The sequence below is a fragment of the Gorilla gorilla genome, chromosome 14, assembly GCF_029281585.2.
Source record: "Gorilla gorilla gorilla isolate KB3781 chromosome 14, NHGRI_mGorGor1-v2.1_pri, whole genome shotgun sequence".
NCBI classification, from domain to species: domain Eukaryota; kingdom Metazoa; phylum Chordata; class Mammalia; order Primates; family Hominidae; genus Gorilla; species Gorilla gorilla.
The window spans coordinates 94,082,010-94,096,178 of record NC_073238.2 but is presented as its reverse complement, the minus strand read 5'-3'; the positions used below and the strand labels follow the sequence as shown (position 1 = coordinate 94,096,178).

The following is a 14,169-nucleotide window of genomic DNA, read 5'->3' as shown; positions in this document are numbered from 1 at the left end:
CATTTTTATTTATTTTATGGTTTAGCATCTATTCATATCCTTTGTCTTTTTTTCTCTTATAATGTTAGTCTTGGTAAAAACACTGTGGGTTAGGGGAATTAGCCTTTTTGTGATGAGATAAACTGAGCTTGTTTTTCATTTGTTGACTCTTCATTCTGAGTTTTTGTTTTGTTTTGTTTTTTATAATCACATTACTTTTTTGATAATACGGATTTTGTGTCTTCCTTACTCCAGGGTTAAATAAATTGTGTTTTCCTCTAACATGTTTCCAAGTTTATTTTGTAAAAGGCAACTGCCAAGTTGTCTCAATACATTTTCTTTTTTTTTTTGAGATGGGGTTCTTACTCTGTCACCCAGACTGGAATGTAGTGACGTGATCCCAAATCACTGCAGCTTTGAACTTCTGGGCTCAGATGATTCTTCCCCCTCAGCCTCCCGAGTAGCTGGGACTACAGGCACACACTACCATGCCTAATTTTTTTTTTTTTTGGTAGAGACTGGGTTTCGCCATTTTGCCCAGACTGGTCTTGAACTCCTGGGCTCAAGCGACCTGCCCGCCTAGGTCTCCCAAGGTGCTGTCATTACAGGACTGATTCACTGTGCCTGGCCTCAATACTGTTTATTGCATAATTTATCTCTTCTTAGTTGGTTTGGATGCCACTTTTATAAAATCTGAATTCCTAGTACATTTGGATCCATTTCTAGACTTTCTTTTTTTGCTGTTTAAACTAATATACTGATGGGTATGTTTTTAAGAAATAGAATGGCTACACATAGCATTAAGGAGTGTTAGTATAAAGAGAACTTAAATTTCTTCAAGGTCCTCTGTGACCCAGGTGCTTTTTACATGTATTAACTCACTTAACTATTATTCTCACTAATTCAGTTTGTAACTGGAATTTGTAGAATGTGCAGTTGGCTAAATTTTCTTCAACATTGGTTTTTTTCTTTAGCTGTGATGCAGATCCATCCGCCCTAGCAAAATATGTTCTGGCTTTGGTAAAGAAAGACAAAAGTGAAAAAGAGTTAAAGGCATTATGTATTGATCAGCTGGATGTATTTCTTCAGAAAGGTAAGATCTTTGGTTTAAAACTACTACTATATTTTAAAAAGTTATTTAAGGCTTGGCACGGTGGCTCACGCCTGTAATCCCAGCACTTTGGGAGGCTGAGGTGGGTGGATCACCTGAGGTCAGGAGTTCAAGACCAGCCTGGCAAACATGGTGAAACCCTGTCTCTACAAAAAATATAAAAATTAGCCGGGCATGATGGTGGGTGCCTGTAATCCCGGCTACTCGGGAGGCTGAGGCAGGAGAATTGCTTGAACCTGGGAGGCAGAGGTTGCTGTGAGCTGAGATTGTGCTATTACACTCCAGCCTGGGTGACAAAGTGAGACTCATCTCAAAAAAAATAAATAAAGTTATTTGAAATAAGTTTATCCACAGAATATTAAAGGAACTCGGTAAGAAGCCCTAATTTTAACAAAGTTAAATAAACAATATTATTATTGAGTATATCCATAGCTTATTTAAAATGGATGCCACCTCTCAGTAATGTCCATGTGCTTATTCTTAAAGCATGTTGATATTTTTTCTTACATAGATTAAAAGATTAAGAAAATGACTGCCTATTTATTTAAAGCTAGTACTGCTTAGGAAACTGCTTTGAATCTTACCTAGCACATTGCTTTTCAGCTTTTTGTACCTTGCCACATCTAGATTATGATAGTGTTTGTGTTTGCAACACTGAGTAGGCAACGTGGAGAAGACTTAGTCATGGCTGGAGGTGACTAGCCCAGAGGGCTGCGACCATTCCAGTCCCTACCGTCTTGAAAATAGCATGAATCAGTATTGCCTCAGGACTTGTGCCACGGCACACCGGTTGGGAAGCTGTTGATATTAGTATATTTTCTTTCTTTTTACTTTTTTTTTTTTGAGATGGAGTCTTGCTCTGTGACCCAGGCTGGAGTGCAGTGGCGTGATCTTGAGTGGAGTGGTGTGATCTTGAGTGCAGTGGCGCGATCTCGGCTCACTGCATTCTCTGCCTCCTGGGTTCAGGTGTTTCTCCTGCCTCAGCCCCCTAGTATCTGGAATTACAGGCACCTGCCATCATGCCTGGCTAATTTTTGTGGAGACGGGGCTGGCCAGGCTGGTTTTGAACTCCTGACCTCAGGTGATCCACCCGCCTTGGCCTCCCAAAGTGCTGGGATTACAGACGTAAGCCACCACGCCCGGCCAGTGCTAGTATATTTTCTAATTTATAAAAGTCAAGGTATGTTTCATCATATTAGAGATAAGAGATGTGGAAGCGGGGAATTAATCTTAACAAATGTGTTTTAATCTATGGTGTTTGGTTTTATTTTTAGAGACACAGATATTTGTGGAAAAACTTTTTGATGCTGTGAATACAAAGAGTTACCTACCTCCTCCAGAGCAGCCATCATCAGGAAGCCTGAAGGTAGAATTTTTTCCACACCAAGAAAAAGATATAAAGAAGGAAGAGGTAACGATTTGTGTTAATACCTTACAGGTTATTTAAACACATAAGAGGAATAACCAAACTGAGTTTTTATCTTCTATATCTTTGTGTTGGAGTCCTCAGGACCACTCCCAGTTTAAATGATTTTTCTAGGAGGACTCATAGGACTCTGCATATAATTATGCTTATGGCCCTGGCTTATTTCAGCAAAAGGATATAAAGCAAAGTCAGCAAATGGAAAAGGTGTATGAGGCCAAGTCCAGTGGAAAAAAGCACAAGCTTACAAAGTCCTCAGAGTTGCACAGGATGTGCTTAATTCCCCTAACAGTGAACTGTAACAACACATGGGAATTAGGCAAGCTCCTTAGAAACTCTGCCCTGCGTTCTTATTTGGAACTGGTCACATAGGCATCGCCTACCTAGTATGTACCAAAATTCCAGACTCCTGGGAGGAAGGCAGATGTTCAGTGTAGACCATATTGTTTCATAAATAATTCAGGCATAGTGAACCATTCCTTATCAGGGGATAATGGGAACCCTCGAGAAATCAAAGTGCCCAGGAGCCAGCCTTACAAGCATGCTGGCTTTCTGAGGTTAGTATTGTCAGGCCTGCTTTTACTCTGCACAATATCTTACAGACATAAAGTCTTAATATCTGTTCTATGAAAATAATTAGGTTGACAATTGGTCTGTTTGCTTTTGTCATACATGTGTTTAGTAGGGGACTGTTTTTAAGGTAGTAAAACACAAGGACCTTCACAAGACAGTGGAAATGACTTCATACTTCAAGAGGTCCCAAAATTTTTATGTGTATTTTACAACCTTCTCTCTTCACCCTTAGTTACTGGTCATATAATAATGTATATCTTTTCAATTTGATGTTAAAATATTTTAATTTGGCCAGGGTGAGCGTGGTGGCTCATGCCTGTAATCCCAGCACTCTGGGAGGCTGAGGTGGGAGGCTCACTTGAGCCCAGGAGTTTGAGACCAGTCTGGGTTATATAGTGAGACCTCATCTCTATGAAAAAAATTTTAAAATTAGCCAGGTGTGGTGGGGTGGTGCATGCTTGTAGTCCGAACTACTTGAGGGGCTGAGGTGGGAGAACTGCTTGAGCCCCAGAACCTGAGGGTGCAGATCGAAGCACTACACTGCAGCCTAGGCAACTGAGCAAGACCCTGTCTGGGGGAAAAAAAAAAAAAACTATAATTTTAGTGAAAATAATTGTTGGCAGTCAAGCCATTATGTTTCTGCATTTAGCCCTAGCTTTAGGTCACACAAATCTTGGTTAAAATTTTGGTTCTACAAATCACTGGTTTGTGACCTTGAAAACATTACTTTTCTGAGCCTCATTTTACTCAGCTGCGAAATGGAAATATTAAAGGTTCTTGTGAGGAATAAGCACTTGATTGGTGCTTTATATACATTATTTTACTTACTCTTCACACGTGGCACATGGTAGGTTCTCAGTAAATGGTAGCTGCTGTCATTTTTGAGATTGTAAGAGATGTTGCTGTTGTGACCTTTGTTTTTTTCTCCTTTTATGCTTTTTCCAGATTATATATAAATAATACATTTTATTATGCAATAAAATATATATTATGTAATCTCAAATATATTTATATCTCTATCTGAATATATTTACACACATGTATATTTATATATTTTCATATACACATACCCACATGTAACATCCCAATCAGTTTTATCTGCCTGGGAAGACCAGAAATGTAATTTATAACTGAACCTATTTCATACCTAACAGTTTAAGGGTTCTGTTAGGAAGAAAGGGACGGTGGATATTGTGTTGGCAATTGCTTATGCAACATAGAGATATGCAATGGTTTATTCAAGTTTTGCCTACTGGTGGAACTTTGGGTTGGTTTCAGATTTTTGCTTTTAAAAATTATACTTTGGCTGGGCACTGTGGCTCTCGCCTGTAATTCCAGCACTTTGGGAGGCTGAGGCGGGTGGATCACCTTAGGTCAGGAGTTCGAGACCAGCTTGGCCAATATGGTGAAACCCCGTCGCTACTAAAAACAAAAATTAGCCAGGCGTGGTGGCAGGTGCCTGTAATCCCAGTTACTCGAGAAGCTGAGACAGGAGAATCGCTTGAACCTGGGAGGCAGAGGTTGTAGTGAGCTGAGACCATGCCATTGCACTCCAGCCTGTGTGACAAGGGCTAAACTCCGTCTCAAAAAATATATATATATAATATATATAAATATGAATAATATATATTATTATTTTTAAAATATAAATATATAAATATTTATATAATATTTATATAAATATTTATATAATATTTATATAAATATTTATATAATATTTATATAAATATTTATATAATATTATATAAATATTTATATAATATTATATAAATATTTATATAAAAATATAAATAATATATAGTATATAAAAATATGTATTATATATAATATATATATTATATGTATGCTTTAATTCTCAGAAAATCTTGAGTAAATCACAGTCCCTTGGCTTGAGTAGTCTTCCCCTAAATCGAGTTAGTAGCAAAGCCTTAGTCTTATTATCTATTGATGTAATAATACTTCCTGTTTTTTCAACCAATTGTGGGAGATACTTATCCCTGATCTTTCAGAATTGTTGAAATGCCAGATGGCAATCTACGTTTAAAATGCTGTGGCTATACTAAAAGTTTGCAGATGGGCATGTACTGTGGAATATGGTGATCTGTTAGATTACTCGCAAAAGTGCATTGAGGAAATAGAAGGGAAAGAGTGCATCAGAAGGGTTGTATTAGTACCCGGTTTTTTGTCTGGTCTGGGAGGAGAGCTGGAATAGGTGGAAAGAGTACGAAAGTACTTGAATTTAAAAAGGCAAACTGTTGAAAGAACGCTTTAAAGATTATTTCTCCTAGTTTGGTCTATTAATAGGATTTCCATTTGATTTCTCATCTAAAGTGGCACACTTTTTTTGGTTTGTTTTTTGAGACAGAGTCAGTCTATTGCCCAGGCTGGAGTGTCGTGGCCCCATAGCGGCTCACTGCAACCTCTGCCTCCTGGGTTCAAGCAATTCTCCTCTCTCAGCCTCCCAAGTATCCCTCCTGTAATCCCCTTCTGGGATTACAGGCGCGTGCCACCATGCCCAGCTAATTTTTGTATTTTTAGTAGAGATGATATTTCAGCGTGTTGGCCAGGCTGGTCTTAAACTGCTGACCTCAAGTGATCCACCCACCTCTGCCTTTAAAAGTGCTGGGATTACAGGTGTGAGCCACTGTGCCCAGCCTAAAATGGTACATTTTGACAGTCAGAAGCTCTTATCAGAAGGGTGCTGGAACAGCTGGCATAAACTGGGACATGTGTACCCTGTGCGTAGACTACCTGCATGAGAATATCTTACGGTTCTCAGTAACACAAAATCTTGAGCCCTATCTTATTTATAGAAGCCACTTGCACGATATTTCCTGAATTTGTTCAACCTCTAAGTCCCTTTTTTCTAATTATCTAGAAAAACAGTGATTCCTGTCGTTCCTGTTGTTGAGGACCGTTATTCTCAACAATATAGTCTGGAGAAAGTAGCACTGAGAATATTTTCCAAGGTTGCTTTCTAGTAGCTATATAATGTGAATGGAGGCACCTTGTAGGAAACAGAAATATATAGCTGTCATGCTGCTGTGAGAAACTGGAGAACTATTTCACCTTATATATTGTTTTCCCAGATATATATATATAAAATATTATATATTGTTATATATAGTAATATATAATATATAAATATACTATATAAATATATAGTAATATATAATATATAAATATACTATATAAATATATATAGTAATATATAATATATAAATAAGTATATTTATACATATAATATATATTTATATATAATATATATTATTTATATATATATTATATTTATATATTTTTATATTTTATATTTTATATAAAATATTATATATTTATATATTTATATATTGTATATTTATATATTTATATATAAATATATAAATACATTAGAACTCACCAAGTCATAAATACATACACACATAAACATATACATATTTATATATTTATATATTTTATATATTTATATAAAAATTTATATAAATATATAAATAATACATAAAATACATAATATATAAGATATATATTATATATTATATAAAATATTATAAATATATTTATATTTATATTATGTATAATATATTTATATAAAATATTTATTATAAATATATATGTTATATAATATATATTATTATAATATGCTTATTATAATATAAAATATATAATAAATTACAATATGATACATAAATATATATAATATATAAATATGTATATGTTTGTGTGTGTGTATGTGTTTATGACTTTGTGAGTTCTAATGTATTCTCCTATATTCCTTGATGTGTTTGGTACCACACCAAGTCCACGAAACCAAAACACGAATATATGTTAGACTTTTGAAAGAGGAATAAAATTGGATTTCCATTAATTATGTTAAATGAGCATACTTGCTTAAAATGTTTTCTCACCAATGTAATCATTTCATTATAGTTAAATGATTATACTTAGTAGAGAAATTTACTTTGTTTGGATAATTTTAGAAGATGACAATTTCGCTTCTACATTATATAAACTAATTTTAATGTTAGTTAAATTTTATTTAATGTTAATTAAATGTTAATGTTAATAAAGTCATTAAAGCAGTAATGTGTCTAAGGCTTTTTTTTGTTTGTTTGTTTGTTTTGAGGCAGAGCCTTACTCTGTCGCCCAGGCTGGAGTGTGCACTGGCGTGATCTCAGCTCACTGCAACCTCTGCCTGCCAGGTTCAAGCGATTCTCTTTCCTCAGCCTCCAGAGTAGCTGGGATTACAGGCCCCTGCCACTGTGCCCAGCTAATCTTTGTATTTTTAGTAGAGACAGGGTTTCACCATGTTGGCCAGGCTGGTCTCGAACTCCCGACTTCGTGAACCACCCGCCTCAGCCTCCCAAAGTGCTGGGATTACAGGCATGAACCACTGTGCCCAGCCCTATCTAAGGCTATTTAACAGTGGAATAACTACTAAACTTGTACACTTTTTTTTTTTTTTTATCAGATCACTAAAGAGGAAGAGCGAGAGAAGAAGTTTTCTAGAAGGCTAAATCACAGTCCTCCCCAGTCAAGCTCCCGATACAGGGAAAATAGGTGAGCAGTTCATTGAACCATACTCACTGTTTCGATGTAAGTTATCTTTTATACGAATGTTTAGACTTGGGTTATCTTTTACGCAGAGGCAAGTAATACCTACTCTTTTATTGGTCTAGGAAAATATAACTAGGTCCGTTTCTACCATGAAAATCTAGGTCAGATTTGTAGATCTTGGGAGTGAGTTTAGAACAGTGCTTGACATATATTAGCTGCTTATCTTTTGATTCCTAACTTCAGATTCCAGTAGAATCTTAATGTGTGGGTGTTTTTTTTTGCCTGCTGTTTCCGTTTAGTGTGATTAAATTGTTTTTCTCATTCAGGCTTCAAAAGCACTTAGAATACAATGCATGTGATACATGTCTGTAAGTGTGAGATTATATGTACGGGATAGTATGTTCTATATGTACTCTAAGTCTTATATACAGATGCCTTTATCTACAGATGCCTAATTGTATAGTTGCCAATGTGTAATAAGACTAAGGGTTAAGGCTTTAAAAAGATTGTTTTTCATTTAAAAGGGATTTAAAGTACTGAATATTAAGCTCAGTTTTTTCAGTTGTCTGATGGTAGGATAGAAAGTTAAGTTACAAGAATTAAATATAACTTTTGCATTTAATTAGCTTTTTCCTGTGTCACTTAAAAATTATTTGTATTAAAGTGATCACATATTTCTTTAGAAGCCGTGATGAGAGGAAAAAAGATGATCGTTCTCGCAAAAGAGATTATGATCGAAACCCTCCTCGAAGAGATTCATACAGAGACCGGTACAATAGAAGACGAGGGCGGAGTCGCAGTTATAGCAGGAGTCGAAGTCGAAGTTGGAGTAAAGAGAGGCTTCGTGAGAGGGACAGAGATAGAAGCAGGACTAGAAGCAGAAGCAGAACACGAAGCAGGGGTAAATAATATATTTTGGTTATCTTTTTATGAAAAACTCCATGTTTAAATGTTTTTAAAAATTGCTTAACATTTTGTCAGTGTTGTCTTCATTTTTTTCTATTATGATGTATTCTGTGGTCCAGGAGAATGCTTTTTAAAAATTCCTTTAAAAGTTTTATTCCTTGCAAATTAAAATCACAGTTACCACTACACATTCAACAGGATAGCCACAATGATACAGACTGATTCTATTCCATGTTGGTGAGAATGTAGATAAGCTGGAACTCTTTGGAAAACATTTTGGCAGTATGTAAAAATATTAAAACTACACTTAGCATATGGGTCCGCTATTCTGCTTCTTACTGTTTACCTGGAAGAAATGAAAGTGTATGTCCACACAGGTATTTGTTCACAAAGGTTCATAGCAGACTTATTTGTAAGAGTCAGATCTAGAAACAGCCTAAATGTCCATCAAGAGGTGAATGTATAAACATGTTGTGGTATATCCATACCATAACATGGATAAAAAGAAAAGAACTATTGATACATGCAACAAAATGGATGAATCTCAGTATAATTATGCTGAGTGAAAGAAGCAGGACAATACATATGTATGTTAAAAAAATTTTTTTTCTTAATCTTTGTTTTTGTGACAGAGTATTGCTCTGTCACCCAGGCTGGAGTGCAGTGGCGCTGTTTCAGCTCATTGCAACCTCCGCCTCCTGAGTTCAAGCGATGATCATGCCTCAGCCTCCCAAGTAGCTGGGATTACAGGCGAGTGCCACCATGCTCGGCTAATTTTTGTATTTTTGGTAGAGTCACGTTGGGGGTTTCACCAGGTTGGCCAGACTGGTCTCGAATTCCTGACCTCAGGTGATCCACCCGCCTCAGCCTCCCAAAGTGCTGGGATTATAGGCCTGAGCCACTGTGCCCAGACTAAAGTTTTTAAAAATGCAAAGTAATCTGTGAGAGCAAAGCCAGTCGTTGCCTGAAATGGAGTAAAGGAGGAATGATAGATTACAGATTACAAAGGGGCATGAGGATTCTTTTGGAAGTGATGAATATGTACATCATTTAGTTGTGGTATTGGTTTCAGAGGTGTTATACCTTGATTAAAACTTATACAGTTTAAATATGTTCAGTTTATTATGTATCAGTTATACTTCAAAACTATTTTTAAAAGTTTTTAAAAAAGTTTTATTTCAGATATATATTTTTGCAAGAGTGTGTCATTCCCAACATGTATAATTTTCTTCTAGTACATGTTATTGAAAGTAAGATGTTGTAGTAAAACACCTAAAACACTTTTCAGTAAAACACCTTTTCTCAAACTTTTTTTGCTACTCTTAATACTATTTATGGCCTTTGTATAAGCCCTGTATTCTGTTACCCTTTTCGTAGAAATTTTCCCCTGCTGTGATCTAGGTATACTAGGCTTCATGTAATGTTACTTCACTTAACTAATCTCTTTAATTTCTTTTCTGTTTCCTGAGGACCATATGTATAGTCTAGTTAATTTCTTTGTGCATGTTTAATATGAACTCCTTCTGGCTCATCCGTTCTTATCTAATAAACAGCCATTGTAGTAACTTTAAATGGATGACTACAAAATGTTCATCACAGGAAAAATAACCATACTTTATTGCATGTTTTGTTTTGTGGTCTGTAATTATGCATACTAAGATTGTGATGAAGAAAATATAAAATTCCTTTTTTCTATAAACAAAACTCTAAGGAAAAACATTAAATACAGCAGCATTACCTGGTTTTGTAGTTTGGGTTATATTAAAAAGAAATCGCTTACCTTTTAACATTGTATATTAATTGAATATTTTTTAAAAGAAAATGATTATTATGCAAAATTTAAAACTTTTTTTACTATGTTTATAAAAATATCACTATTTCTTAGATATGGGACTTGTTTTTTTTGAATACAGTGTAGTTTTATATGTCGTTTATCTTTTGTTGCAGAAAGGGATCTGGTAAAACCTAAATATGACCTGGATAGAACAGATCCATTAGAAAATAATTATACTCCAGTCTCTTCGGTACCTAGTATTTCATCTGGCCACTACCCTGTACCTACTTTGAGCAGCACTATTACAGTAATTGCTCCTACTCATCATGGAAACAACACTACCGAAAGTTGGTCTGAATTTCATGAAGACCAAGTGGACCATAACTCTTACGTAAGACCACCCATGCCAAAGAAACGGTGTAGAGACTATGATGGTAAGTCTTTCAGCTGTTTCATAAAGTATTTAATTAATATTTCCAGCTGCCTAAATTCTGTGTTTATGTTGTACATAGTTATTCAAAGACTTACCTCTGAAAAGTGGGAAATTAGCCTTAGTCACTTTTTGAATTCCTCAATATGATTGAAACATTTATTAGTTGCCACTAATTTGATTATCAATTTAAAGGTAGTATTTATTTGCAAGTAAGTCTTAATAAATTGTGGGAGTTTACCAAATGAGTAAATATCTACTGAGTTTTTATCAGGGAATCTGCTACTGAAACATTATTGACAAAACTCATTTCTTTAGAATGAGTGATTATTGGACCGTAAATAGAAATGTACTTAGAAATGTAAATGTCACCTTTGTAAGAATTTTATTAAAGAATTAAAGACTTTTGGCTGGGTGCAGCGGCTCACGCCTGTAATCCCAGCACTTTAGGAGGTTGAGGCGGGTGGATCATGAGGTCAGGAGATCTAGACCATCCTGGCTGACATGGTGTGCAACCCCGTCTCTACTAAAAATACAACAAATTAGCTGGGTGTGGTGGTGGGTGCCTGTAGTCCCAGCTACTCGGGACGCTGAGGCAGGAGAAGGCGTGAACCCGGGAGGTGGAGCTTGCAGTAAGCCAAGATCGCACCACTGCACTCCAGCCCGGGTGACAGAGTGAGACTCCGTCTCAAAAAAAAAAAAAAAAGAATTGAAGACTTTTAAGGATTTACTGTAAAAGATTTATAAGTAGTATTAAAGCCATCATTGCAATTTTTTTTAGTTTTAAGAGAGAGATTTAAATGAAGGACATTTCTAAAGACAAAAATATGACAAAAATTATATTTAAGTCTCATCTCGTTAGGTTATTTTCATTTGTGTGTTTTTTTTGTTTTTTTAGTATGTATACGTTAGTTTAACATTGCTCTAAACTAATGCCTGAGCCTGGGAAATTTATAAAGAAAAGAGGTTTCTTTGGCTTATGGTTCTGCAGACTGTACAAAAAGTATAGTGCCAGCATCTGCATCTGGTGAAGGCCTCAGGAAGTTTACAATCATGGTAGAAGGCGAAGGGAGAGCAACTAAGAGGGAGCAAGAGTGGGGTTGGTGGTGGGGGAGGTGCCATGCTCTTTTAAACAACCAGCTGCTGTGAACTAATAGAGGGTGAACTCACTTGTTACCTTGGGAGGGCACCAAGCTGTTCATGAAGGTTCTACCCCCATGACCCTAACACCTCCTACCAGGCCCCACCTCCAACATCGTTTGTCACATTTCTCTCTTTTGCCTCTTCTTTTTTTTTTTTTTTTTTTTTTTTTGAGATGGAGTCTCCCCCTGTCCCCCAGGCTGGAGTGCAGTGACGCAGTCTTGGCTCAGTACAACCACTGCCTCCCGGGTTCTAGTGATTCTCCTGCCTCAGCCTCCCTAATAGCTGGGCTTATGGGCGCCGGCCACCACGTCCAGCTAATCTTTGTATTTTTAGTAGAGACGGGGTTTCACCATGTTGGTCAGGCTGGTCTCGAACTCCTCACCTCGGGTGATCCACCTGCCTCAGCCTCCCAAAGTGCTGGGATTACAGGCGTGAGCCACCACGTCCAGCCAGATTGTCACATTTCAACATGAGATTTGGAGAGGATAAACATCCTAACTATATCAGTATGTTAAATATACTATCACTTTACAAGTATTTATATTACTGGAGAAGATCAGGTAGCTCTTGGGAAATGGTTAATTATACTTTTGTCCAATATTAAAAATATTCATATTTTTAAATATTTTACTTTTGCTAACTTAGAGAAAGTATATATTTCCAGTGCTTTTGACATTTGTTTCTAACTGTTCCTTCCTCATAGAAAAGGGTTTTTGTATGAGAGGAGACATGTGTCCTTTTGATCATGGAAGTGATCCAGTAGTTGTAGAAGATGTGAATCTTCCTGGTATGCTGCCTTTCCCAGCACAGCCTCCTGTTGTTGAAGGACCACCTCCTCCTGGACTCCCCCCACCTCCACCAATTCTTACACCCCCACCTGTGAATCTCAGGCCCCCAGTGCCACCGCCAGGTCCATTGCCACCCAGTCTCCCACCTGTTACAGGTAAGTAAATCTGTTTGTTTCCCTGTATTTATCTAGCCATTCTTAGTCTATTTTTAAAACTTAATAGATTCTTAAATTAAAAGTATCTAAAGGAATCCCAAAGATGCCTGATAGAAATTAATAGCAGTATACTTCCATTTGGAATACACCTCCACTTTGTAGCCTGTGCCAAGACAGTTACTATGGTTTGGAGTGACCCTGTGAATTAAGTACATCACTGGTAAAACCCAGCTGCCTGCAGGCCTTCATAGCTTAAGGCAAACCTGCTTTGGAGTGTATTAAAAGGATATTTTACCCTGGATATCTAATTCAGTTGTAAGGGCTTGGTGTTTGTAGATATTATAGTTTGATAAATGAGAAGATTATGTTTGGATGTGCAATAACTTGTTTTATTTGTTTGCTTTCAGATGATATTTCTTATTCTTTGGTTTTGACAGGACCACCACCTCCACTTCCTCCTTTGCAGCCATCTGGCATGGATGCTCCTCCAAACTCTGCAACCAGTTCTGTTCCTACTGTAGTAACAACTGGCATTCATCACCAGCCTCCTCCTGCTCCACCCTCTCTTTTTACTGCAGGTGCAGTTTTGGCCCTTTTTATATTCGTAATGTAACACAGTTTTAGATGAAGAATTTTAAAATGTCTAGGGAGAATTACTCTGTGAGGACTACTTTTCTCACTAAAATTATGTAGCCGTGGTGAATGAACATTAAATAAGCCCTCAGTTATGAATGTTTTCAAAAAAACATTTTAATAACTTTTTTAAATAAAGTTATTTTCTTTTTGATACATATAGAGCATGTTATATGTTAATATGTTATATTGTTTACTTTTTCTCTTATCAATATTAAAAAATTACCAAGTGGAGTTTTATAATTGTTTTTTAATTACAGTTTTTGTATTACCAGATACATATGACACAGATGGCTACAATCCTGAAGCCCCAAGCATAACAAACACTTCCAGACCTATGTATAGACACAGAGTGCATGCACAAAGGCCCAACTTGATAGGACTAACATCAGGGGATATGGATTTGCCACCCAGAGGTACTATAATTAATCTTTCCTTCCTGTCATTTTCGTAATATAAACAGTGGGAAAACATTTATAAAGAACAGTTGGTCTTGCCTTTATTGGGGTTGGATAAGGAATGGTGATTTATTTTATTTCATTTTATTTTTGGAGACAAGAGTCTCACTCTGTGGCCTAGGCTGGAGTGCAGTAGCGTGATCTCAGCTCACTCTAACGTTTGCCTCCCCTTTAAGTGATTTTCCTGCCTCAGCCTCCTGAGTAACTGGGATCACAAGTGCATGCCACCATGCCCAGCTAGTTTT

General features: G+C 36.5%; 1 protein-coding gene across 44 annotated transcripts in view; it reads left to right on the top strand.

Moving 5' to 3' along the window:
* The window catches only part of RBM26 (RNA binding motif protein 26), a 93,821-nt gene that overhangs the window by 26,230 nt on the left and 53,422 nt on the right, over positions 1-14,169 (top strand). For 16 of the 44 annotated variants that reach the window (XM_063697457.1, XM_055360389.2, XM_063697447.1 and 13 more), the window contains exons 2-9: positions 954-1,072; positions 2,365-2,501; positions 7,552-7,640; positions 8,321-8,538; positions 10,491-10,751; positions 12,594-12,833; positions 13,241-13,411; positions 13,727-13,882. In XM_063697457.1, coding sequence (XP_063553527.1) covers positions 954-1,072; positions 2,365-2,501; positions 7,552-7,640; positions 8,321-8,538; positions 10,491-10,751; positions 12,594-12,833; positions 13,241-13,411; positions 13,727-13,882 — 1,391 coding nt within the window. The remainder of the gene's footprint in view (positions 1-953; positions 1,073-2,364; positions 2,502-7,551; positions 7,641-8,320; positions 8,539-10,490; positions 10,752-12,593; positions 12,834-13,240; positions 13,412-13,726; positions 13,883-14,169) is intronic. The other 28 variants (XM_019039712.4, XM_063697461.1, XM_063697452.1 and 25 more) reach the window with 3 other exon arrangements.